General features: G+C 41.3%; 1 protein-coding gene across 1 annotated transcript; it reads left to right on the top strand.

Moving 5' to 3' along the window:
* Nucleotides 1-12672: 12672 nt before the first annotated feature.
* LOC141591024 (transcription factor bHLH18-like) lies at nucleotides 12673-17819 on the top strand. The gene is made up of 4 exons (XM_074411492.1): nucleotides 12673-12743; nucleotides 15697-16200; nucleotides 16484-16867; nucleotides 17620-17819. Exons 1-4 carry the CDS (start codon nucleotides 12720-12722, stop codon nucleotides 17689-17691), a joined length of 984 nt encoding a protein of 327 aa, XP_074267593.1. The 5' UTR covers nucleotides 12673-12719; the 3' UTR covers nucleotides 17692-17819.
* The last annotated feature ends 5813 nt before the right edge of the window (nucleotides 17820-23632 follow it).

Below are 23632 nucleotides of genomic sequence, written 5' to 3'. Positions count from 1 at the left end.
AAGAGCCTGGCAAGTAAAGTACTCAGAACAGGTTACAATTGGCCAACACTGAGGGCTGATTCCTTGGAATATTGTTCAAAATGTGAAGCCTATCAAATTCATGCACCAATATTACACCATCCATCTGAACTACTTTACTCAATTTCTTCACCCTGGCCATTCATGAAGTGAGGCATGGATATTGTATGGAAACTGCCTGTAGCTCCAGGAGAAAAAGTATTCATATTGGCTATGACTGACTACTTCTCAAAATGGATCGAGGCTGATTCTTTCAGGCAGTTAACTGAAAAGGAGGTGATATCTTTCATCAGAACTTATATTATTTGCAGATAGGGTGTCCCATCAGAGATAGTGTGTGATAACGGGACCCAATTTGTGGGGAGAAAGACTAAAGCATTCTGCCAAGAGTAGAATATCAACCTGATCACATCCACCCATGGATATCGAAAAGCTAATGGCCAGGCTGAATCTAGCAACAAGGTAGTCATAAGCTACTTAAAGAAGAAACTGAAGAGAAGACGAGGCAGATGGGCTGAAGAACTTCCATTAGTGCTATGGGCAGACAAGACAACTCCAAAGACATCAACAGGGCCAAACACCCTACTCTTTGGTGTATTGTTGTGAAGCTGTCATCCCTGCAGAAGTTCGGGTGCCAACATCAAGATATAGCTTGAACAATGTTGAAGCAAATAGCAGCCTGATGCAAGACAACCTAGTCCTGGCAGAAGAAATAAGAGACGCTGCCAAAATCAGGATGGCATCATATCAACAAACAGTGGGCTTGTCCTACGAAAAGTTTTCCCAAATAAGAAAGAAAAATCAGCAGGCAAACTACCCCTACGTGGGAAGGCCCCTATTTAATTGACTTTATCGTTGGACAAGGAGCATACAAGCTCCAAACATTAGAAAGAGAAATGATCCGAAGATCCTGGAATGTAGCTCATTTGAAATTGTTCCATGTATAAATCTTATCCTGGCCTGATCAGGTAAAAATCACATCTTTACTATCAGTGTCTTAACCTGACATGCTACCGGAAAATTTATGTGCCTCACATGTTCTATGTGCAATCCATGTCTATATATGCAACTAACCCAATTTCTCTCATTTTACTTAAATCCCGAACAATTATACATGATAAATGATTATATGCATAAATTTTCAGGATTGAGGGCTACTCTACTGCACATTAGACTTCTTATTTATGTACATTAATTTTTGCACCCCGCTATGCCTGATGAAGTTGGTAACCATCACCGGATACAGTGAATAGCAGGACCAATCAGGCATGAAATAATTGCCTGACCTGACTATTTGTTGCACACATCTACAACCGGCTGGACGCAGCAAGATGGTGCAAGGGTGTTTTATCCCGACCATCAGTCTAAATGCCCTCTCGACAGGCCGAGTACCAAGCCCTCCAGTCAGGCAGGGGACATAAGTCTTCCTGGCAGGCTGGTTTTCCCACTCCTTCAACCACTATGGTAAAAGCTATATGTGGTTGAAAGGCTTACGTTAGCTTTAATCGCAAGACAGGGACAAAAAACTGAAAAAATAGGTTAACAGATTCAGAAAATTAACAGGTTAACAGGTCTGAAGAAATAAAGTTTGCAGGATTAAGGAAATTTTGGACAAAAACAACAAATAACAAGGCATCAAGAAATAAGTAAAGTGAGCCAAGGAAGGCAACTACCATCATATTTATAAAAGCCCTTACCCTCTGGGGCAAAGGCACCAAAATAATTGTTAAGACCAAGGATAATCACCCTGACCAGTCAAACACAGCAAAACAAGAAAATAAAATGGTCTTTCCAAGGACATCCCCCCTAGATGGGCCAATACCATCAAATAAAAATATAAAATTACTGCTCCCCCTTGGAAATAGCATCAGCACTTCCATCCTTGGCCTGATCAACCTCAGCATCCTTCTCCTCATCAGCATCAACATCTTGCTCCCCTGGAGAGTCGACTTCTTGTTCATTACCCATATTATGCAGGTCAGGATACTTAAAAGCAGCAAAGGCCATCTCAGCTTTAGGGTTCCAATTTGCTCTGGCCTCCACAGGCTCCGACATAGCAGCCACTTTCCCCTTGATGAAGAAGTACAAGGAAGCATCATCGAGCTTGAACTCCAAATCATCCTTCTCCAGGGTAAGCTCCTTATTCATGTCCAGTGCCTCGTGCAAAAGCTTCTTACTCGAGCTTGCCTCAGTCTTGGCAGCATCCCTCTCAGCTTGCACCTTTGCCAAGTTAGCAGTCCCTGCAGCCAGAACAGCCCGAGAAAAATCCAGTTCTGACTTCAGCTTATCATAATCAGATCTCATAAGATCAATCCTGGCCACCAAAGAGGTAGCCTGATAAGCATTATGGAGACAAGCTGCAGCACCCTGAACAGAAACAAAAATAGTATAAATATTATATCATAATAAATAAAAACCTCTAAATAAAACATACAAACATATTACAAAAACAAAACTACATATACCTCTCTCACAGCAGCCAAGGCACCTGCCAAAAGGCTGACAACATGATCTACTGAAACAACCGCCTGAGTAGCAGTCTCAATAGGATCAAGGGTGAGCATAACATCAGATTTGGAAGTGGCATAATCACTCATTTTGACTCTGGCAGCCTCCAAATTATCCACCCTGGCACGCACCTCCCTGACTGGGGCAGACAAGTCAACTTCCTCCACTTTTCTCTTCTAGGCTGCCGAACTCGTTTCAGTAGGAGCAACCGGAGCAGATGATACCTTGGCAGAAGCAGGCAACTCAGTTAAATCAATAACAGGCCCAGTATCGCCACCTCCATGAGAACTCTCCTCTTTGACTTTGGCCGGCCTGGCAGAAAGATCAGCCATGCCAAACCTGGCAAAGCGAGTGGACGATCTAGTGGCTATAACACGAGACACTATATTAGCAATAAAGACAGGCTGTCATGAAAAAGCCAAGATAGAAAGAAAACAAAGGAAAAAAGAGAACAAATAAACTTACTGCCTGAAGTAGAAGCACTGACAGCTTTCGAAGGCTTGGGCACCTAGCAGCACCTTCACTCTTCAGGCAACGAGGAAGATGACCAACCCCACAACAAAGAGGCCAGGTCCTCTCCAATTGAGGAATTGCAAGGAAAGGAGAGATGCTTGCAGTAGGATACTCGATCTCACTGGACCAATCATCAACTGCAAACAAAAGAGGTATAAGTCATTTAAGTTTATTTACTTTCTTTAAAACTAACAAATAAATATGCAGGATAAGAGAAAAATTCAAGGTACTCACCACCAACACCGGCATCGTAGTTTTAATACGCCAGGTCATGACCCACTGAATTGGTCATGACAAACATATACCCAGCAGCCCAATTCTTATCATGGCCGTTGTCCAAGTTGCTGAGAATAGGAGCGGCTAAAGGCCTGGCCCTAAAACTGATCCGGCCAGGACTGTTGGTCCTGACAGCATAGCAGGCCTTCAAGTCCTCCAAGGAGAAGGAAATATTGTGTTTTTTGCAGAGGTATTCAACGGAGCAGACCACCTTCCACACCATAGGCATCAGTTGGTAAGAAGGCACACCGATTTCTTTAATAACATCCACCATAAGTGGAGAGAAAGGAAGCTTGAAACCAGCCCTGAAGGCCCAGTCATGGATACAGAACCAGCCAGGACATGACCAGTCTGCCCTGATAGAATAATTTTCAGGGATCCAAACTTCGGAATCAGCAGGAATGATTCCCTTATCCTTCAAGACTTTTTCAAATTCGGGTTTCAGACGGTTTGGAAGAGACTGATCATCTTTTAGAGCTTTTGTGGGTTTAAATTCAAATTCTTTATGAAAGATGGAAATCATTTCAAGAGGGGGATTAATTGGTTTTTCAACCGTAAGAGGTTGAACAGCAGAAGACGCTGGTAAATTTTCAGAGGTGGTTTCTTCAGGATTGGAAACGAATGGGGTTTCAGGAGACATCACTCCCCTGGAAGATTTCTTTTTTTTTGCAACCATTTTTGAAGCTTTGTTGAAGATTTATTGAAGATTAAAATCTGGGAATTAAGGTAACTTGAAGATGAAGATTATTAGAAGAAAATGATCGGATTTTGGTGGAGTTAGAATCAATGAAGTAGAGGCTATTTATACTCGGTAAATTTAGGGTTTTTCAACCGCAACTTGCAGAGTAATTATTGAAAAGTTGCAGTAATTGCAACATGTGTCACAACAGCTAAATAGCCGTTACAGGATTTGATTAGTCACAATTCAGCCGTTAGAAGCAGTTTTCGAGAGTTTGAAGTTATCTCCTTATTTCCGGCCTGACCCAGCGAAAATAAGGAGATAAGGGGCAATTGTTAGGCCTGGAAATCCACAGATATTTCAGGATGATATTCTACCCTGGCCTAACCATCAGGGTGTCAGGACGTCAAGCCACCAGGGTACAAGAAGACAGGCGCCAGCCATGGAGAGGACAACGGTCAAAATATAAGGACAATATTTGAGCAATTCAATGACTATATTATTGATAATATTCGGATAATAATTGGAACATTAATGGAGAAGATTTGGTAATAAAAGACAGCAATTAAGAGAGCAATAAAGCGCATTAATCCGAGCAATTAAAGAGGAATATTCAGCATTAAAGTAGAAGATCTGGCAGCCGTTCAGCATGGACTATATAAGGAGAACATGGAGATTATTTGCAAGACACACAACGCAGCACATACAAGAGCATATAATATTCTCTCATAAAATACTTGAACTATATTACGATCATTAGTGCTAAATACTTAATATTATAGTGAAATCCTCTCGTGGATTGGTGCCCGTGGTTTTTTCCCATTTAAGGGTTTTCCACGTACAAATTCTTTGTCTCATCACTGTTCATTTATCTTACTTTACTTTTCTAGTTTCGTACCCTGCCCTACATATTCATAGATAAGTTCGAGCTAGTTAACCCTGCCTAGACCTACCCTGACCTGATTTCGCTTTGCGCAAATTCCATACAAAACAGTAACTTTTCTTTTGTGTAAATTTTTTAGAAACAGTGAAAAGGTAAAAAGGAATTGATAAAATAACTTGATATAACATTCTCACGTTGCTATCAAAACCCGGCGAAACAACCCGTAGAACCGACTTACTCGATCGAGTAAGTCACTTACTCGATCAAGTGCCCCCTACTCGATCAAGTGACACCTACTCGAGCGGGTACCCATCAGACAGTACACTGGTTTATAACTAAAACTCACTTACTCGATAGAGTAAGCCTTGCTCGATATAGTACCCAACAGTACATAAAACCGTAGTATTACAACATTAATGGACATGGGTTATTTGCTCGATGAAGATGAGCAGGGCTTAGGTAGGAAAGGTTGCGGTCCCTCACTGGCGGTGTGGAATATCTGTTGCGATGAATATTCTGGCAGGACTTTACATTCGGGTTAGTCAGATGATTGATGGATGATTGGAGTCGGAGATGGATGTGTATATGTTTTACCTTGTGTTGTGTGTTTTCTGCAGCTGCTGACCTTGTGTGGTTTTGTTTGTCTTCTTTCTTACTATGTGTCTACCGTGATCCATTATGGTGAGCAGTCAGTCTTATCAGGTGTTGATATGTGGAGCTCATCTGGGAGCGTTGAAGGGACGAGTCTTTCACCGAGTCTTGTGATGGAGTAGTATCACCGTAGTTGATAGTGTTTGATATCAGTTGTATCTTTTCTTTTGTTAAGTTAAACTTGTAATAAACTTAAATAGTTCTTTTATTGACGTTATGATATATACTCTTCATCAGGTAATCGAGATGGTAATGCCCGTATCTGCTAGGGAATGTCTTGTTAAGGCTCATTGGTAGATGGGGGTGTTACAGTTCGTCTATAAGGATGGGTCCAATATGGCATTTTTACTTCTTTGTGTCGATGATATAGTTCTCACAGCCTCTTCTTTGCGTTGCTCTATTATGGATCGACTTAGTTCCGAGTTTGCAATGAAGGATCTTGGTCCTCTTAGCTATTTTCTTGGCATCGCGGTTCAAAGACACGGTTCATCAGTTTCTTTCTCAGTCGAAATATGTAGCAGAAATACTAGAACGCGCCGGTATGTCTATGTGCAAGTCTACTTCTACTCTGGTCGATACCAAGTCGGAGCTTAGTTCAGCGCTCTCTACCCCATGTTCTGACCCATCTTTGTACCGTAGCCTTGCTGGGGCATTACATTATCTTACATTTACCCGTCCTGACATTTCATATGTCGTTCAACAGGTGTCTGTTTATGCATAATCCTATGGAAGAACATATGAATGCTCTCAAGCGCGTTTTGCGTTATGTTAAGGGTACTTTACGCTATAGTATGTTGCTCGGTTTATCTAAAGCTGTCTCCCTCACATCCTACACCGACCCAGACTGGGCAGGGTGTCCTGACACTCATCGCTCAACGAGTGGTTGTTGTGTATTTTTAGGTGATAACCTCGTTTCATGGGCGTTTAAACGCCAACCCACGTTGTCCCGTTCTAGTGCTGAAGCTGAATACAGGAGAGTTTCCAATGTTGTTTCCGAGTCCTGCTGGCTTCGTAATCTACTTCTTGAGCTACATCATCCTTTGTCAACGGTTACTATTGTTTATTGCGACATTATCAGTGCTATTTATCTGTTTGGCAACCAAATGCAACACCAACGGACTAAGCACATTGAACTGGATATTCATTTTGTCCGTGAAAAAGTGGCTCATGGTGATGTTCGTATGCATCATGTGCCGTCTCGTTCCCATATTGCTGACATTTTCACCAAAGGGTTACCTCACGTTCTCTTTGATGACTTTCGAGCCATTCTTCACGTCTGTAAACTTCCTGATTCGACTACGGGGGTATGTTAGAATATATATTATGTCCATATTAGAATATATTAGGTGCATATCTTTATCATTGTGAATCATGTAATATAGGCAAGTAGCCTTAATTAGGCTCGTATATCTCGCTTGTACTTTTTGAATGTGGATAATCAATTTGTCTATCAAAAACATTCACAATATAAAAAGGTAAAAAACTAACTGAGTGTTTGATACATCCCAAAAATAAAATAAGTAAATAAGTAGTTGAAACCAATGGAGTAATAAAACTACACAAATTCTCATTATAGACGACGCATATCTGTCTATAGCTATAGACGGGCCAAATATCCACTCACTTTAAGCAAAACAGGCCAAATGTCACCACCTTAACGCCAAATGTCATCAGTGCCATTTCCTAAGCTACAACAGGTAGTTTATCACATGGAAATGGTACTGGTCATATTTGGCGTTAAGGTGGTGACATTTGGCCCGTTCTGCTTAAAGTGAGTAGATATTTGGCCCGTTTATAACTATAGACGGATATACCCGTCTATAATTAGACGCTTTGATAAAACTAAGGAGTCTCTTATTGTAGGCTAACTGGTTTTAATAGGGAACCCCTTACACTTATTAAGTGCACTCTCTTTCATTTTTACGTCTATACTAATTCAATACGTCTTATTGAAGACGGCTACTATCCGTCACAAGTTGAAGACGGATATTGGCTCTCTCACAAAATGCAAGTTGGAGGGCAAGTGGGGATATCCATTTTTCCCCCACTTGTACTATCCATTTGCATTTTGTGAGAGTGACACTATCCGTTTTCAGCTTGTGACGGATATTGACCGTCTTCAATGAGAATTTGTGATACTAATTATTGGTTTATTAGGAAATCCTTTAGGAGGTGTTTGGTTCACACAAAAAAGGCATGAGGTATGGGTTTGGAATGAGCCAAACCCATACCAAGTGTTTGGTTCACAAATTCAAGGGTTTCATACCTCATACCCATGAGGTATGGGTTTCTCATACCCAAGAATGGGGGTGGGTATGAGATTGATACACATGGGTATCAAACCAAAATGAACAAAAAAAAGAAAAAATAAATTATAACATATTGTAAATCCATTTTTTTATATACTTATTTGATTGAATAATCATTTTCATGATTTTATAATACTAAAAATTATTATTTACAATATTTTAATTTACGCATTTTAACCTTAATCGAGTTTAAAACTCATACCACTCAAAATTGAAACAAACACAAGGTATGAGGAATCAAGTTCGAAACCCACACCACCCGGGTATGATTCCTGATTCCAAACCCATACCCGTGCATGAAACAAACGCGCCCTTAGAAGTGCACTCTCTTTCATTTTTGGGTTAAAATCAGACCCACGCATGTAGCATTTGTCTAACAAATGTGCTATTGTTGTTCCCAAAAAATTCAAGGATTTTTCTATGAAGTATCCTACAAATATTATACAGTAAGTTTTATATGCCACACCTTGATTTTTAAATAAATGAATATGGAAATAAATACATGTGGGGATAAATTATGGAGAAAAATGATACTTACCCAATAAAGTTTTGAAAAGGAGAAATACAAAAAAATTAACTTAATTTTTGTTTGGCTTCTTCAGGCAACGCTCTCTAAAAACACTCCCTTTCCTCTCTCAAAAAACCCCTAAAAAATCCTAATTAATTTGAGCCGTCGTTGCCTCCATCCACACTCTATCCTCCCATCTGCTGCTACCCTTTCGCCGGAGATGGGGTCTTCACTTGTCCCATCTCCGGCGAACGACCATCTCATTGCTTCTTTGATCACCTTTCCTTCACTTTTCCCATTTTTTTATCGGAATCTTTGGCGGATCATCGGTACATTCATGTTCCGGGGTAGTTTTGAGGTATTAGTGGGTGGTGCTTGTGGTGGTTTGCTCGGTGGTCATCCTGCTCCCAAACGATCTCCTGTTTTCCTTGTTTCTTTCGGTCTTGCTTGTGCCTCCGGGGTGTGTTCCCCGGCCCCTGGGCTGCTTCCCCCACCCCCGGTTTGGCGGTTTCCCAGGTTTTTTTGTTCTTGTCGGTCTTTTGGGTTGGGTCTTGGTTCACTGTCGATCCCGCCCATTTGTCTCCTCGTCCTTTCACCGTCCTTTTCTTTTGGTCCCAACCCAGGGGTGAGCCCCCCATTCCCCCCACTCCTGGGTTGACTTTGGTGTTTGGTGTTTCCGCCTGAGTCGATGAGTATAGCTCATCCGTCTGCTTCTATGTTGCTCTTTGTGGTCGTGATTAGGGTCAGATTTGGTGATCTCCCCATTCCCCCCACCTATCGGTCCCTTTTCCTTTTCCTCTTGTGTCGGTCTGTGTTGTTCCTTGCTTGGTCTGTTTGCTTGTTTGGCGGTGGTCCTGGGAGGTGCAGTTTGGTAAAACGGGTCTCGTTGGAGTGTCTATGATCCTATCTGCGTGTTTTTGGTCTCTTCCTGGGTCTCTGCTCGTGGTTGCATGTAAGTGTTTTGGTGTTGTTGTTGGATTTTCGTTTGGTTGCGCTGGTGACCATCGTTGGTGTTTGTGTTTCTTTGGGGTTGACGGGCTGTTCTTTTGTCTGCCCTGGTTGTGGTGATGATTTCGCCTTGGTCTCGTCTGGAGTGGGTCAGTGTTGCAGTTGGTGTCTATTTGAGGTGTGGTCGGGTGGGCCTAAGTTGGGTTGGATGAGGCGTTGGGTTAGACGGTTGCGGTGGTCTAAGTCCCTTATTTCCTGCTGCTTTTCTGTTCTCTGTTCATGTTTATAAAGACCTCCTTTTGGTTATGGGTGTCCTGTCTCTTAATCTTTGGGGGGGCTCGTAGCGTCGTGTGTTTTACTCGTACTGGGGTTATGGTTTCTTCTCAGCTGACTATGAGCATGGGTGTCCTGTCCCCGAGGGTTCGTGTTCGAGTTCGAGTTGGACATTGCACGCCTGCTTTCTTGATTTGTTGGGCCTACGGTCAAAGGGTTCAATCTCTAAGGTGTAGGAGAGTTCTCTCCATCGGTGGCGGACTTCGTCGTCTTGCCTACCATCTTGTCTTTCTACGCTCTTTTCGCAAGAGCGTAAGTACACCTTGCTATTGTCATTCAGCGGCTCGTATGTATCGACGGTTTTTGGAGGCCTTCTGTGTGTATGAAGCTCGTTTCATGGCCTGTGGCCTTTTCTCCTTCCTTCACCATCTTACCTTCGATGCTCTAGTTTGCCTTGTTGTAGTCTTAATCTTTTTTAATGTTTATGTTATCTCTAGGAATGGCTTGGTAGCACTATATGTGGTAGTCAGGTTTCTGGTGTTACTTTGTCGAATAGCTTACTTTGTAACGTTTGGAATAATGTAAGTTATTCAATGCTTGTTGTAAAAAAAAAAAAAAAAACTTAAAAAATGGTTCAATATCATACTCCTTAATTATACAAAATCTGCAAAATTTAGGAATATTATCCTACTGAAAAACTCAAGAATCAATTTGTCACTGATCAAAATCATCCTACTATTAAAAGAATGAGAATTTCTCTTTAATGTTTCCTCCAAAATGCATCCCCCTAAATAAGGAAACAAGTGAAATTTTTTAGCTATTATCTTTTCATTAAAATATAATCTTATAATTAACTCCGATCATTTAATTAAGAAAAAAAATACAAATAACACCGCGTATTTACGTGCTTTTACAAATAACCACCATGTATTTCTATTTTTACAAACAACCCCCATATTTTCACATATACTCCCCAATCACCACCGTATATATGACCCGAGACTCGTTTTTTATATTTTCTGACTAGTTAATTAACAAGCTATTTGAAATACCTATATTACCCTTATCAACTTACACAATCCCAAGTTAACATAACATTTCTATCTTTCTTGATTTCCTCCTGAAGACCCAAATCAATTAATTCATATGGAAATCCTAAATCCCTTAAATTAATTGATCCAATATATATGCTTTACAGTTTTTCTTTACAATTCATCTGAAATGACCCATCTCTTTGTGATTTTCTATAATTCTTGGACCCATTCACATGAATTCAGGTTCAACTCATACTCACAAGACACATTCCGTATTACCGATCTACGTAGACACCAACTTGAGAAGTATTTATCGTCAACTCGACGTCAAATATGGTGGCCTGAATTTACGGGTTCGAATAGAGTAGAAGCGCGAGTTGGGCGTGGTAGTTGAATGGTGGTATTGAATTGTTACTCGTGAGTGTGGAGCAGATGATGAGGACGAGTTGGGACAGTTTCTGGGTTGAGATTCATGGGCAATATGGAGGAGGGGGTGATTCGTGATAGCCTTATTCTGGGATGCACTAGGTTGTGCGACGGAATGGTGGATCGAAATTGAGTCGAACTGGCCTTATTCTGGGTTGCTAGACTTGTGTTTCGTTTGTGGTCAAGTAGTTCAACTTGTTAGACTTTTAAATCAAATTTCAGTTCCGACGTCAAATAAGATGATTTAAATGGTGGTGTGCGGTAATGCCGTTGTTGGCTGCTCAATTGAGCGCGGAATCGGGTTGTTGATGCACTGGAATTCGGCATGGTGGAGATGAGTGTTGGTGAAATGTGGGAGGATTTTAGGGATTTATGATTTCCAGATAAATTAATTGATGGGGGGATTTAGAGTTTCCATATGAACTTTAATTGATTTGGGTCTTCATGGAAATAGAGAAAGATAGAAATGTTTTGTTAATTTTGGATTGTAGAAGTTCATAAGGGTAACTTGGGTATTTCACATAAATCGTTAATTAATGAGTCGGAAAATATGAAAAATGAGTCTCGGGTCAAATATATGGTGGTGATTGGGGAGTATACATGAAAGTTTGGTGGTTATTTGTAAAAATAGAAATACGTGGTGATTATTTGTAAAAATACGTAAATACATGGTAGTTATTGATAATTTTTCCTTTAATTAAGTTCAAAATTCTTATTTTTTTCATTAATAAAATAAAATTGGTATTAAAGTATAAACTATAAATTGCTAAAGTTTTCATTAATCCAATAATTATTACTTTTGATAATAACTTGATATTTTCATAAAAATACACATTTCATAACATTACTCAATATTGTTTGATTAATTTTCCATTTCAATTTTTTTTTGTTTCTTATCAAAATACAATGGAGTGAAATATTAAATAGTCAAGAGGTGCTGATTTAAAATGTATAAATAATACCCTAAAAAATAAATATATATACCATGCATGCATTGCATGAGATCTACACTAATATGGAGCAATTGTCAAGAAACTATCTCAACCAAAAGTTTAAGTTGATAAATGAAATCCAAAGATCGATTTTATACTCAAACACGTCCCCTCACACGAATGTTCACTAACATTAAGCTTTTGGTTGAGATTATTTATTAACATGTTATCAAAGCCATGTGACTACAAGGTAACGGGTTCAAATTTCACCACCCTCATTTCTAAAGTGGAATATTAGCACCAGCTTTGAGGAGGCATGTCTTGCATCCACACTTGTGGAATATTAGCACTAGGTTTGAGGAGATCTGCCGTTGCATCCACACTTTAAGCCCAAAGAGTATTCGTGTGAGTGGAAGTGTTAGAGTATAAAACCGATTTTGAGACTCCAACGACCAACTTAAACTTTTGATTGGGATGGTATTTTGTCAGCAATATAATATGATAAACAACTCCATAAATTAAAATAATATAAAATCATAAATATACTCAGTGTTTGTCTAAATACACAAGATTACAAGATCTACAGCAGAAAATGCTAAATGATAGTAGAATGGACGGTGGATGGAGCATTGGAGCTTATTATCGTGCCTATGAATTTGCTTATAAATTAGGAGTTCAAGTTGTAGAGTGATATCAACACACCTCTTCTACCTTTCTCTCTTAGGGCACATTACATTTTATCCCCTCCTACATTATTGATAATGGGAGAATGGATAACTCAATTGGTAAGTGTTAAGAGTAACTCGTTATTTTGTCTATTTACTTAAATCTTTCTCTTGTTTTATTACTATTAATAGTAACTTCAATTGTTTCTTTTATTTTCTATTTTTAGGACTTTTAATAATGTTTTTATTTATTTATGTACGTTAATTGTGTTATTGTCTAATGTATTTCTTAGACTATGTTTATAGGTAGGGCTAAGTCGGGCTAGGTCTTGAATAAGGACAAAACCAGATAATAAAATAAAAGTAAAAGAAAAAGAAAAACAAGCCCAAGTTCCACGAAAACAAGGTCTAAGCGGTCTAAATTGGACCTTGTGGAACGCCTTTCTGGAACACCTTGCAAGAACACCAATCTTCTGACATAGTTGCATACTCCACTCCACCCCACATGACACTATATTTTCTTTTCTTGGCTAATCATACAAATAAGGACACCTCGCTAAATTTGTTGACTTAACTTTTTAGTTTTTTTATCCCTTTTAAAAAGTTTAATTTTAAAAAATATAAAAAATACCAATATTTCCAACTTTTCATTCTCTTCAAAAAGAAATTAATAATGAAAAAAATATCAAAAACTTAAATTACTTTGAGAACGTAAGTTTTAAGAAATACGAAAGCATGTGAGATATTGTGTAAACTTGGTTAAGGTAGGGCTTGATAAAGTAACAAAAATAAGGGGTAGGTCTTGTAATCGGGTTAAGGAGGAAAAACTATTATTTTAATGCAGGAACTAGGGCTAAGTAGGTCTGCAAGACCTACTGATAAACATAGTCTTACGTGTGTGTGTATTGGATAGCATCCGCTTACTACATTTGACAAGTAGTATTTTAATTTGTAGTAGCTGAGTTTTTAAATACACGGAGACCATATCTATAGTAGCTGAATTTTTATCAGATGGGTAGTTATGTAGTGGACATGGTCTTAGAATTCAAATATTTTTATTTGTGACGGTTATAATGGATACGAGAAAAGATAAATAAAGAATAATAAAGAAATAAATGTATAGATTTACGTGATTTATTAACGGTGTGTTATTTACGTCTACAGGGCAGAAGGGAGGAGAGTTTTATTGATTTTGAAGAGTTTTCAGATTACGGATTTAGAACGGTATGAAATGGAGGACGGCTAAAGAGAAGGCTTTGAGAGTTTATATAATAGTATAATACACTATAAAACCTAATACAGAATGACCTAATAAGATTCAAGAATGAAACCTAGCCCAATACAGACAACAGATACCGTTTAGGTTTCGAGGCGTTGCCCCCCCCCCCTCCCCCCCACCCAGTAGGGGTGAATAAAAAGTGGCCCGAACTGGCAAACCGGACCGGTCGTTCAGTCCGGTCCAGACCGGATACATACCGGTCCGGTCTCCGTGTCCCAAAAATATGGTGATCGGTCTCCGGTCCAGTTCGGTCTGGTCCACATTAAAAAAAATAACTTAATTTGCCTTGTAAAGTGGTACCGGCGGTCAGGTCCAAACCCGGTAAAAACCGGACCTAAAGGGTTCCGGTCCGGTCCGGTCTTGGACTGATGCACACCCTACCCACCAGGACGATTCACCCCTGGACCCCGACTCGCTGACCGGTCAGTGAGACTTCGTCATAGTCGTTTGAAGCGGCGACTAAATGATTCAAAGCACATATCCAACAGTAACCTCTGATATCGATTAAAGTAATGACAAGCGGGAGAGCAAATAAAAGAGAGAGTTATGAGAGGTTACAAGCTTGTGACCGTCAGAAGTGAGAGTTGAACCAAAAATTTATGAAATATTCCCCCACCCCCACCCAAAATAATATCTCACACCGCATGGCAAAGACGTGTAATATTAGGGTTGTAGGTTTGTATCCCTTAATTATAATCTCTACATCACAATTTTTTTTTTATATTTTAAAAATAATATTTTAATTAAAGTTAAATAAATAAAGTGCAAAAAATAATACAAAACAAAATAAATAAATGTAAAGATCCAACGAGTCTTCACGTAAAAAAATTAAAAATAAATAAATGAATTATGATTAGTCGTTTAGTATGTAGCACTTGTAATACATTTGGTATTATTATATTATTATTATTATTATTATTATTATTATTCTCCCGATAAGTTTATAGTGCAAATATCTCTCACGATTTCATGAGCCATATCATTAAAAGTTTAGTACCCTGGGACCAAATACCATAATGGTAAAAGAAAAGTTAGGGTTTATGCCAGACTGGTAAAAAAAACTACTCGGTATACTAAATGATTTTTAGGCCAAATAGCGACACGTTTAGGTTACGTTAGATTGCTGTAGATGTCGACTTCCTTGCCAAATGGGTAAAAAGAGTTTAACTAACCACCAATTTGCACAATATTGATTAGAGGTCTATTATGACTTGGTCTAAAAACGACCCGTTCAAACATTTACATAAGCAAATAATCTAAGGAGTTTATCTAACTTAATTATAAAAAACCAAGTCTTGGATAAGGTAAATGATACAATTGTTGAACACGGTAATTTTGGTCATCTTATAAACCCGATAGTCAAATCTAGATTATAAATCAGATATTGTAAACCCAAGATATTTAAGAAACCAAAGTTATGTCGGTTTTAACTTAATTATCACCTATTGTAGGTTTTTTTACCAATTTGGCACCAAATCAAACTTTTTTTTTACCGTTTGGCAAGCCACCTTACTTTTATTTTTTTTAACCAATTTGGTCATTTAGCCGGTATCTTGTTGTTCTTTTCCTCCCCTTTAAACCTTAATTTTAGTATTCACTGGTTTTTCGGTGTGAAATGAGGTGTACACTATCTACAATACTCCCTCATGTCTTCTATTTTATTCCCAATTTCGTAAAACGAATTATTCATGTTTTTTTTTTGTCTATTTCCTTTTTCGAAACATTTGTGTTGTGCAAATTCTTATAATATTATTCTTATACGGAGTAATTGAGAAATAATTTGTGGAAATGTAGGAAATGGTGTGGAATAGTGAAGGCTTGGACATTAACAACGGCCCCTCCATGCAAGATGATGATCACTCTCAACAAGACATGAGAAAAATACATGATGATCTAGCACACATGTTAGGAGATGACTCTCCTCTTCTTCTTCCTCCTCTTCTTCTTCCACCTCTTCTTCTTCCACCACCTCCTCCTCCTCCTCCTCCTCCTCCTCCTCCTCCTCCTCCTCCTCCTCCTATATATGAAGAAACAACACATTCTACAGTTGCTTCCAATTTATCCATCTCAACTAATGAACAACTTTCGCCACCAAATTGTAACCATATGCAGCAAGAACCGAACGGGTTGGCGCTTCAGAGTAGTGATGATTCTGATGAATCTAAGAGAAAAGGTAGGAGAAAGAGGACAAGGGCACCAGATGAAGCTCGTGATCATATTATGTCTGAGAGGAAGAGAAGGCAGTTCGCTGCACAACTATTTATCTCTCTTTCTGCCCTTCTTCCTCACCTTAAAAAGGTTACTACTTTATTTACTTTTTATTTTTTATTTTTGTTCAAATGTGCGCACTAATGTCGCCGATAGAGCTAACTCTTGTTCATTTACTGTTTATTATGTACTCCGTATTTCTTAAGAGAGACGGTACTATATATGGTACACAAATTCTTAAGAGAGACGGTACTGTATATGATAAACGATTTTTTTTTTCTTATTTTAATTTATGGTTATACTGGTAAATTATGCTAGACATTATATCTTCGAAGTTATTTTAAAGATAATAATAACTTTAAATTGCTTATAGATGGACAAAACAACTATATTAAGAGAGTCAATCAAGCATATAAAACAGTTAAAAGAAAAGGTTGAGGCACTCGAGGAAGCCGCGGCTAAAGAAAAAGTGGAGTCAATGGTGATGGTCAAAAGATCGAAAATGGTAGTCGACAACGACGACGATGACTCTTCAGATGTTTACGTTTTGCGTGGTGGCATCAGTATTTATAATTCGCTCCCTGAAATTGAAGCGACGGTCTCATACAAAACACTAATCTTAAAGATGTATTGTGGTAAGCGAAAAGGGATCTTACCCAAAATAACTGGTGAAATGGAGAAACATGATATCATTATTCTTCACTGTACCGTCGTACCCCTTGGGAATTCGTTATACAACCATACTTTTGTTGGCCAGGTAATTTATTTGTTGCAATGGTAACACAATTTTGTTTTTAAAATATTACTCCGTATTAACTAGCTAGGTTGCACGGACACTCCTCCAAATCAGCGTTCTCGTGTCGGACACCCGTGTCGGACACGACACTCGTCGGACACACGTCAAAACGTGTCGGACACGTATAAAGCCGTGTCTAACTTTCATCTTTTATTTCGGCACGTGTCCGACACGTGTCCATGGTATTTTGAGCCGTGTCCATGGTATTTGGACACACCTGGCCTCCAAACGGAATCAAGTTGAATTTAAGTTAAATGGCGAAAATTGTTATATGGTTAAATTTGGTGGGGAAATAAGGTGAATTGGAGACAAATGATGTTATTTAGACTAGTAATGAGATGTCGAAATAGATTGATTATAAGTTGGTTTTGGTTTTGGAAATGAGAATGAGTTATAATTAACGTAAGTTTACTTTCACTTATTTAAATTTAATATTCTCAACTTTTTTTCAAAAATAAAATCACACATATATAACTATAGAATATATATTTTATTAAATTTAAATGTCGTGTCCCGTGTCCTAAATTTCATGGGATGCCGTGTCACGTGTCCGTGTCGTGTCCGTGTCCGTTTTGGTGCAACCTAGTTAACTAGCACTCCCCTTTATAATATCACATTATAAGACCATATAATGAAAGATCTTACTGCCCTTATTATGAAAACTGGTAATTGGTGGAAGTTATTTTAGCGGATTTTTTTATCAATGTTTGCAGATACTGAAGACTGATAAGATGCGTATGAAGGAGCTTATAGTGAGTCTCAACTCAATTCTCCATGCCCAATGAGCTGACTTTCTATAAGAGGAAATTTGGGAACTCTAGGGCAGGAGAAGATATGCCTGTTTCAAGAAAATGGTTGTGACAATTTGTGGCTCCTCTTTTCTTTGCATGTATTTTCTTTTATTCTATTTAAATAACACCAAATGAATGTCTACTCCGTATTTTCTTTTATTCTATTTAGAGTGTTTTCGAGTTAAGGCTCTTATGATGTTGTTGTTGTTGTTGTTGTTTGTCTAAATGTGTATCCCTTATTTTGTTGTTCCCTTCAGCTCTTCAAGTTTTATACACATTTTAGGATACGATGGTCTCACATACGAGATGGTCCCTTTTTTTTATTTAGAAAATATCACATATTTATTGCTATTAATAAATGTATGATTTATATATAAATGGACGGTAGTCTTACATTGTGACTTTGTGAGAGTGTCTCATACAATGATTACTATGATAGCAAATAAATTCTTATTTAAGATAGTTGTATAGATTTAAAACAATCAACATAATTAGTTATTAATGAACATTAAGTAGTGTTAAAATTATCTTAAGAGAGATTTACTATTAATGACAAAATCATTGGAGATAGTAGTATTATAAACTAGTTTTATACCCGTGCAAAAAATACACGGGTTTATTTTTATTTTTTTTAAAAAAACCTACCCGTGTAAATTGTACGACCTTATATAATTATTTTTTTTAAAACTTACTCCCATCAAATACAACTTTTATCAAATATTGCTCCCATTTAATGATTCCGGCAAAAAAAGAGAAAATATTCCGTTCAAAACTTGAAATTTGGTACTAATTTTTGTTGTTTATGACTATATTATCGTTAGCCTTATTGTATAAAAGACTTTAACTTGAGCATGTAATAAGGCTAAGTGCAATATAGTCATATACAACAAAAGGTAGTATCAAATTTCTAATTTTGGACGAAATATTTTTCTTTTCTTTTTTGTCGGGATTATTAAATGGGAGCAACATTTTTTTTTTTGCAAGAATGGTATTATCTCATTATATTTTAAAAAAAAAAAAATAATACAAGAGATTTTCTTACAAGTATATCCTCTAAGGAACAAAAATGAGCGATCCCCTAATCAAGCTACTTCTACTCAAGCATTTAAGTATTCTAGTATCTCATCATGCAAATGGGAACAATAATTGATAAAAGTTACATTTGACGAGAATAAGTTTTAAAAAAAAAATTATATAAGAGAGTAAGTTTCAAAAAGTGAATTATATAAGGGAGTAATAATGAATTTACCCTTTTAAATATTTGATTATATAATAGCGGTATTTTTAACTTGTGCCATTATAATCCAAAGTGATGGGGCATATTCTGCACCCGCTGACCAGTCAACATATTGAGCAAGGTCAAAGATATCCACAGCAAGTCAACGGCTTAGACAGCCTAACCGACGCCACCTGTCGGCCTGTCACGATGGGTCCCGGCCGGGGCAACCAGCCAGCCGGGGCACACATCCGCGAACTCATATCCAAGACCCCTCGGCGGTGAGTCAACAGGGCCCGCCGGCCTGCCATAGGTCCCTCGGCCGAGGGGTAGATCAGTCTTTCCACCTGCTAGCCACTTGGCCACTACGTGACAAAAGGTGAAAGTCTATAAATACTCCTCTACTCTCATTGAGTAAGGGATCCACAATTTAACCTAAGAATCACTATTCATCTGGTAATATCTTCCTTATCTCTCCACAATATATACTTCACCAAGTAACAACAACTTATCTTTCTAAGTTTACTGACTTGAGCGTCGGAGTGAGTTCGCTCGGCCCAAAGCCGAGCCCTCAGTTTGCTCATTGTTTCAGGAGACCGCAAGGAGGATTCAACTAAAGACGTCATTCTATAAGCACGGGTGGTAACATATAATCGCTCCGGAATTACACCGGAACAATTGGCGCCCGTACGTGGGGAAAGATACTAGAAGCTAGTCACATTCATTCCCAAACAAAAAAAAAAAAAAAAAAAAAAAACCCACCCAAAAAGCCAAGGAGATGTCAAAACAACAAGAGGTATTCGAATCGACGAAACCGAGTTCGCCAAGATGATACCGTCCACAACTGCGGGTTGCGCGACCCTCCACCTACGGGTAATTCACCGGAGTACGGGATGCCAATAATACCAGATACGCCACGCCCCAACCGGTCACCATCATGGGACATGTGGTTGATGTAGCGAAACCGGCTACTCCTGGACCTCATTAGTAGTACGTCGGCTCACACTTTGTCACACCGACAAGAGCGGCGGAACCCGTCCGGAGACCGGGGCCCGAACGTGACTCCAAGAGACTTGAATGGAGCACTTTGGAAGAAGGCGGCCCCGTCAAGACGCCGGAGGAGCCCGGCGTGCCGGTGGTGGACCTAAGCCCTTCCCGCACCCGCGGGAGGACGTCGTCGTCGCGGCACCGACGAGGCCCGCCTCGAGGAGCGAAGAAGTCCGACTCGTCAGAGTCGGAGGAGAAGCCCGACTTACCATAGTCGGAGGAGAAGCCCCACCCGATGACGAGGAGAGGAGCCGGACTAGGAACGCGAGGAGCCGATCGCCGCGTGTCATTCGACACGTGGTCAGACAGCCCCTCAGTGCCTATGTCCTTGACACCGCCGTGCCAACCAAACTAAAATTGCCGGCGTTCACATACAAAGGGGACAGCGACCCCACCGACCATGCCGAGGCCTTTGAGTCGTACATGTTGGTGTGGGAACAACCCGATGAAGTCTGGTGCCGAGTCTTCCCAACGACCTTGCATGGGATGGCTCGAGTTGGTACAAAGGGTGCCTGACGGCTCGGTATCTTTGTTACGCCGACCTAAGGGACGCCTTCCTAGCCAAGATACTCTTGCAATAAGAGGAGGGCCGTGGAAACATCGGACCTCCTAACTATTAGGCAGGAGGGGGGCGAATCTCTACGAAGCTATGTAAAGAGGTTCGATGCCAAGGTTCAGCAGATTCGAGAGATTAATCCCGAGCTGGCGGCCTTCGCGCTGATGAAAGGCCTCCCAAGGGGAGATTTAAAAAACGAGCTCATCAAGTCCGGAGGCCTGGGCTTAGACGCCACCCGGAAGATGGCCGACCAAGCCATCAAGGTAGAGGACTATCACAAGACCTGGGTCGGCCACAGCGAGGTTGGGCACTCAGAGAAGAAGAGCCACCGGAAGGACAACCCGGATGAAAGACGCCGTGACAATAATAGGTCACGGTCTGATAGATCTGCCAGGAAGCAGAGCTCGGCGGGCGCCGGGGGGAGTTCGGGAACGTACCACCAAAGACGGTGGTGATCACACCCCCACAGTTGTATCTGCCGCGCGAGGTCTTCGCCCGAGCAAGGGCGAGGGTCGAAATGGGAAAGGCCCCCAAGCCGAAGGGAGACGGTGACACGAGCCAGATCTTGTGAGTACCACGGCCACACCGGTCACCTTCGACAACTAGCCGCATCGAAGAATGCCATTGAAGAGCTAATCCGGAAGGGGAGCCTCGGCAAGTATGTTGCCAAAGGCCAAAAGACTGAGGCCGGCGGATCAAATAAGAAATCCGTCTTTGAACGGATAGGAGTGATCCATGTTGTCATCGGGGGCAACGAGAATGGTGGGTCCGCTCATGGGCACAAACGGCACTGAACGAGTCATGTCGGGCCATCAACTTTGTGCCCAAAACAGCGGTCCCCGCTTCCAACATCCCCGATATAACTATCGGAAAGAAGGACTACGAGGGGGTCATCGCCCCTCACAGTGACCCACTCATAGTCCACTTGGACATATCCAACCACCTGGTCAAGAGGTGCACGATTGACACGGCGCCTACACGAACATCATGTTCCGGGAATGCTTCCTCAACCTCGGTCTGAAAGTCAAGGACCTAAGCCCTTGCACCCGAGTCCACCTGACTTCTCCGGGGCCGGCCTAGTACCCCTGGGTCAATCAATCACCGCCGTGATGTTCGGCGAAGGGAGTGCGGCTAAGAATGTCCTAGCCGAGTTCGTGGTCATTGACGGCTCGTCCGCCTACATCGTTCTTATCGGCCGAGTCACTCGAGCGAGGCCGACGCAGTGATGTCCATACGGGCCCGACACCGATGTATGTCTCGGACCGGGGAAGCGCATAAGCTCGTCTCCCGGGGCGAGAAGGACGAGGTGGTCAACGTCCGGATATCGCGGAGGATGCAACATGCAATCCCTCAAAGCGGCAAAGAAGTCAGAGAAGGGGAAAAGCTCATCCTTACAACAGGAGGGCGACCTCATGGATGCAACTGACGGCTAACTAGGAAGGTGTGCCTTTAATAAGCCGTTAGAACGCTGACGATCTCAGAGAGTACCTTGTAAAATGCCGGAGGTGCCCAAGACAACTGTGGGTACCCCGACATATGTTTATATCTAATGAGGAATCGTCCAAGTTCTCCATCAAAATGTTCATTTCCCAAATAGTCACTATCGAAAGCAGTGCACGCTCACACACCGTCATACCGACAAGAGCGGCGATCATCATCGAGAACCGGCGCCGTCGCGATCACCCCAAGCGAGACGCTACGGCAGTCACCCCAAGAGGTAGGCGCCGCAACAGTCACTCAAGTGGTAGACGCCACGGCGATCATCATCAAGAAGCCGGCGCCGTCGCAGTCACCCCAAGTAGTAGACGCTACGGCAATCACCCCAAGAGGTAGACGCCGCAGCAGTCACTCCAAGTGGTAGACGCCACGATAGTCATCATCAAGAAGGGCGCCGTCGCGAGTCACCCCAAGTAGTAGACGCTACGGCGATCACCCTAAGAGGTAGGCGCGCCGCAGATCACTCCAAGTGGTAGACGCCACGGCAGTCATCATCAAGAGCGGGCGCCGTCGCGATCACCTAAGTAGTAGACGCTACGGCATCACCCCAAGAGGTAGACGCCGCAGGCCCCAGTCACTCAAGTGGTAGACGCCACGGCGATCATCATCAAGAAGCGGGCGCCGTCGCATCACCCCAAGAGGTAGACGCCACGCGAGTCACTACCAAGCATACGGTGATACTCGCAAAAGCGATCAACATTCCTTAGGAACGTTAAGCGATTGAGGTACGCACTCTGACGCCTCGGCCAGGCCGAGGCGAAAACAAAAGAGGCGCTCAATTAATAACGTAAGAAGACAACCCCAGGCGAAGACGGAAAACACCTCGGCCAAGCCGAGGCAAAGTGAAAACGTTCTGATTAAAATGCTCAACTACTAGCGCAAGAAAACTCAGAAAAATGGGGTAAAGACCTCGGCAAAGCCGGAGGCAAAAGAAACGAGCTCTTATTAAAAATGTTCAACAAAATACAAGAAATGCGGGCATTTACGGCCATCCCCATAAGGATAAGCCAAAAGACAACCTACCAAGATTGTACAAAATACAAGGAAAAGAAAGGCAAAAGGTTACGAGATATCGCTTAAAGCGCCAAAAGATGGCGGGGAGGAAAGGCTTAATAATTGGCCCCGACAGCTAAAACTATCCGAGACGCCGGTGAGCCCGGCGACGACCGCCCGTCTCTCTATGCCTGTTGCTTGCCATCGCGCGTTAGCGCATCGTCCTTAATGGGCGACCCGTAGGTCTCGGCGAGCTCGGCCCTCTCAGCGACCACGACCTCGGCGGCCTCAAATGCCTTCAACCTCTCGGCTTCCTCCTTGGCTGCCTTAGCCTCCTCCGCAAGGGCCGCTCTCTCCGCGGCCACCTCTTCCTCCCCGCTTCACCCTTAGCTCCTCCTTGGCCTTCTCCTTCGGCTTCCTCCTTAGCTTCGAGCTTGTCATCAAACAAACTCGTCAAATTTGTCCCACGGAAAGGAGCCATCCGGAGGAAAGAGCTCCTCAATCACTTCCCTGGCGACTTCTTCGGCCGGTCCCGTGTTGGGCGCACATGTTAGGGAGAAGCACGGTTTGGAGTGTCTTAATGTCCTCCTCCCTTTGGGCGATAATAGCATCCTTGTTCCGGACCA

This window comes from Silene latifolia, chromosome 7 (genome assembly GCF_048544455.1).
Source record: "Silene latifolia isolate original U9 population chromosome 7, ASM4854445v1, whole genome shotgun sequence".
Lineage (NCBI taxonomy): Eukaryota > Viridiplantae > Streptophyta > Magnoliopsida > Caryophyllales > Caryophyllaceae > Silene > Silene latifolia.
The sequence above is the reverse complement of the archived record's forward strand: the minus strand, read 5'-3'. Positions and strand labels throughout refer to the sequence as shown.

What these genes read in the sequence shown, in the direction of transcription:
- LOC141591024 (XM_074411492.1), top strand. Translation starts at nt 12,720, where the DNA reads ATGGGAGAATGGATAACTCAATTG. An exon ending in TTCTTCCTCACCTTAAAAAG is followed by an intron (nt 16,201 to 16,483) that starts GTTACTACTTTA and finishes AATTGCTTATAG; the next exon opens with ATGGACAAAACAACTATATT. An exon ending in ACCATACTTTTGTTGGCCAG is followed by an intron (nt 16,868 to 17,619) that starts GTAATTTATTTG and finishes CAATGTTTGCAG; the next exon opens with ATACTGAAGACTGATAAGAT.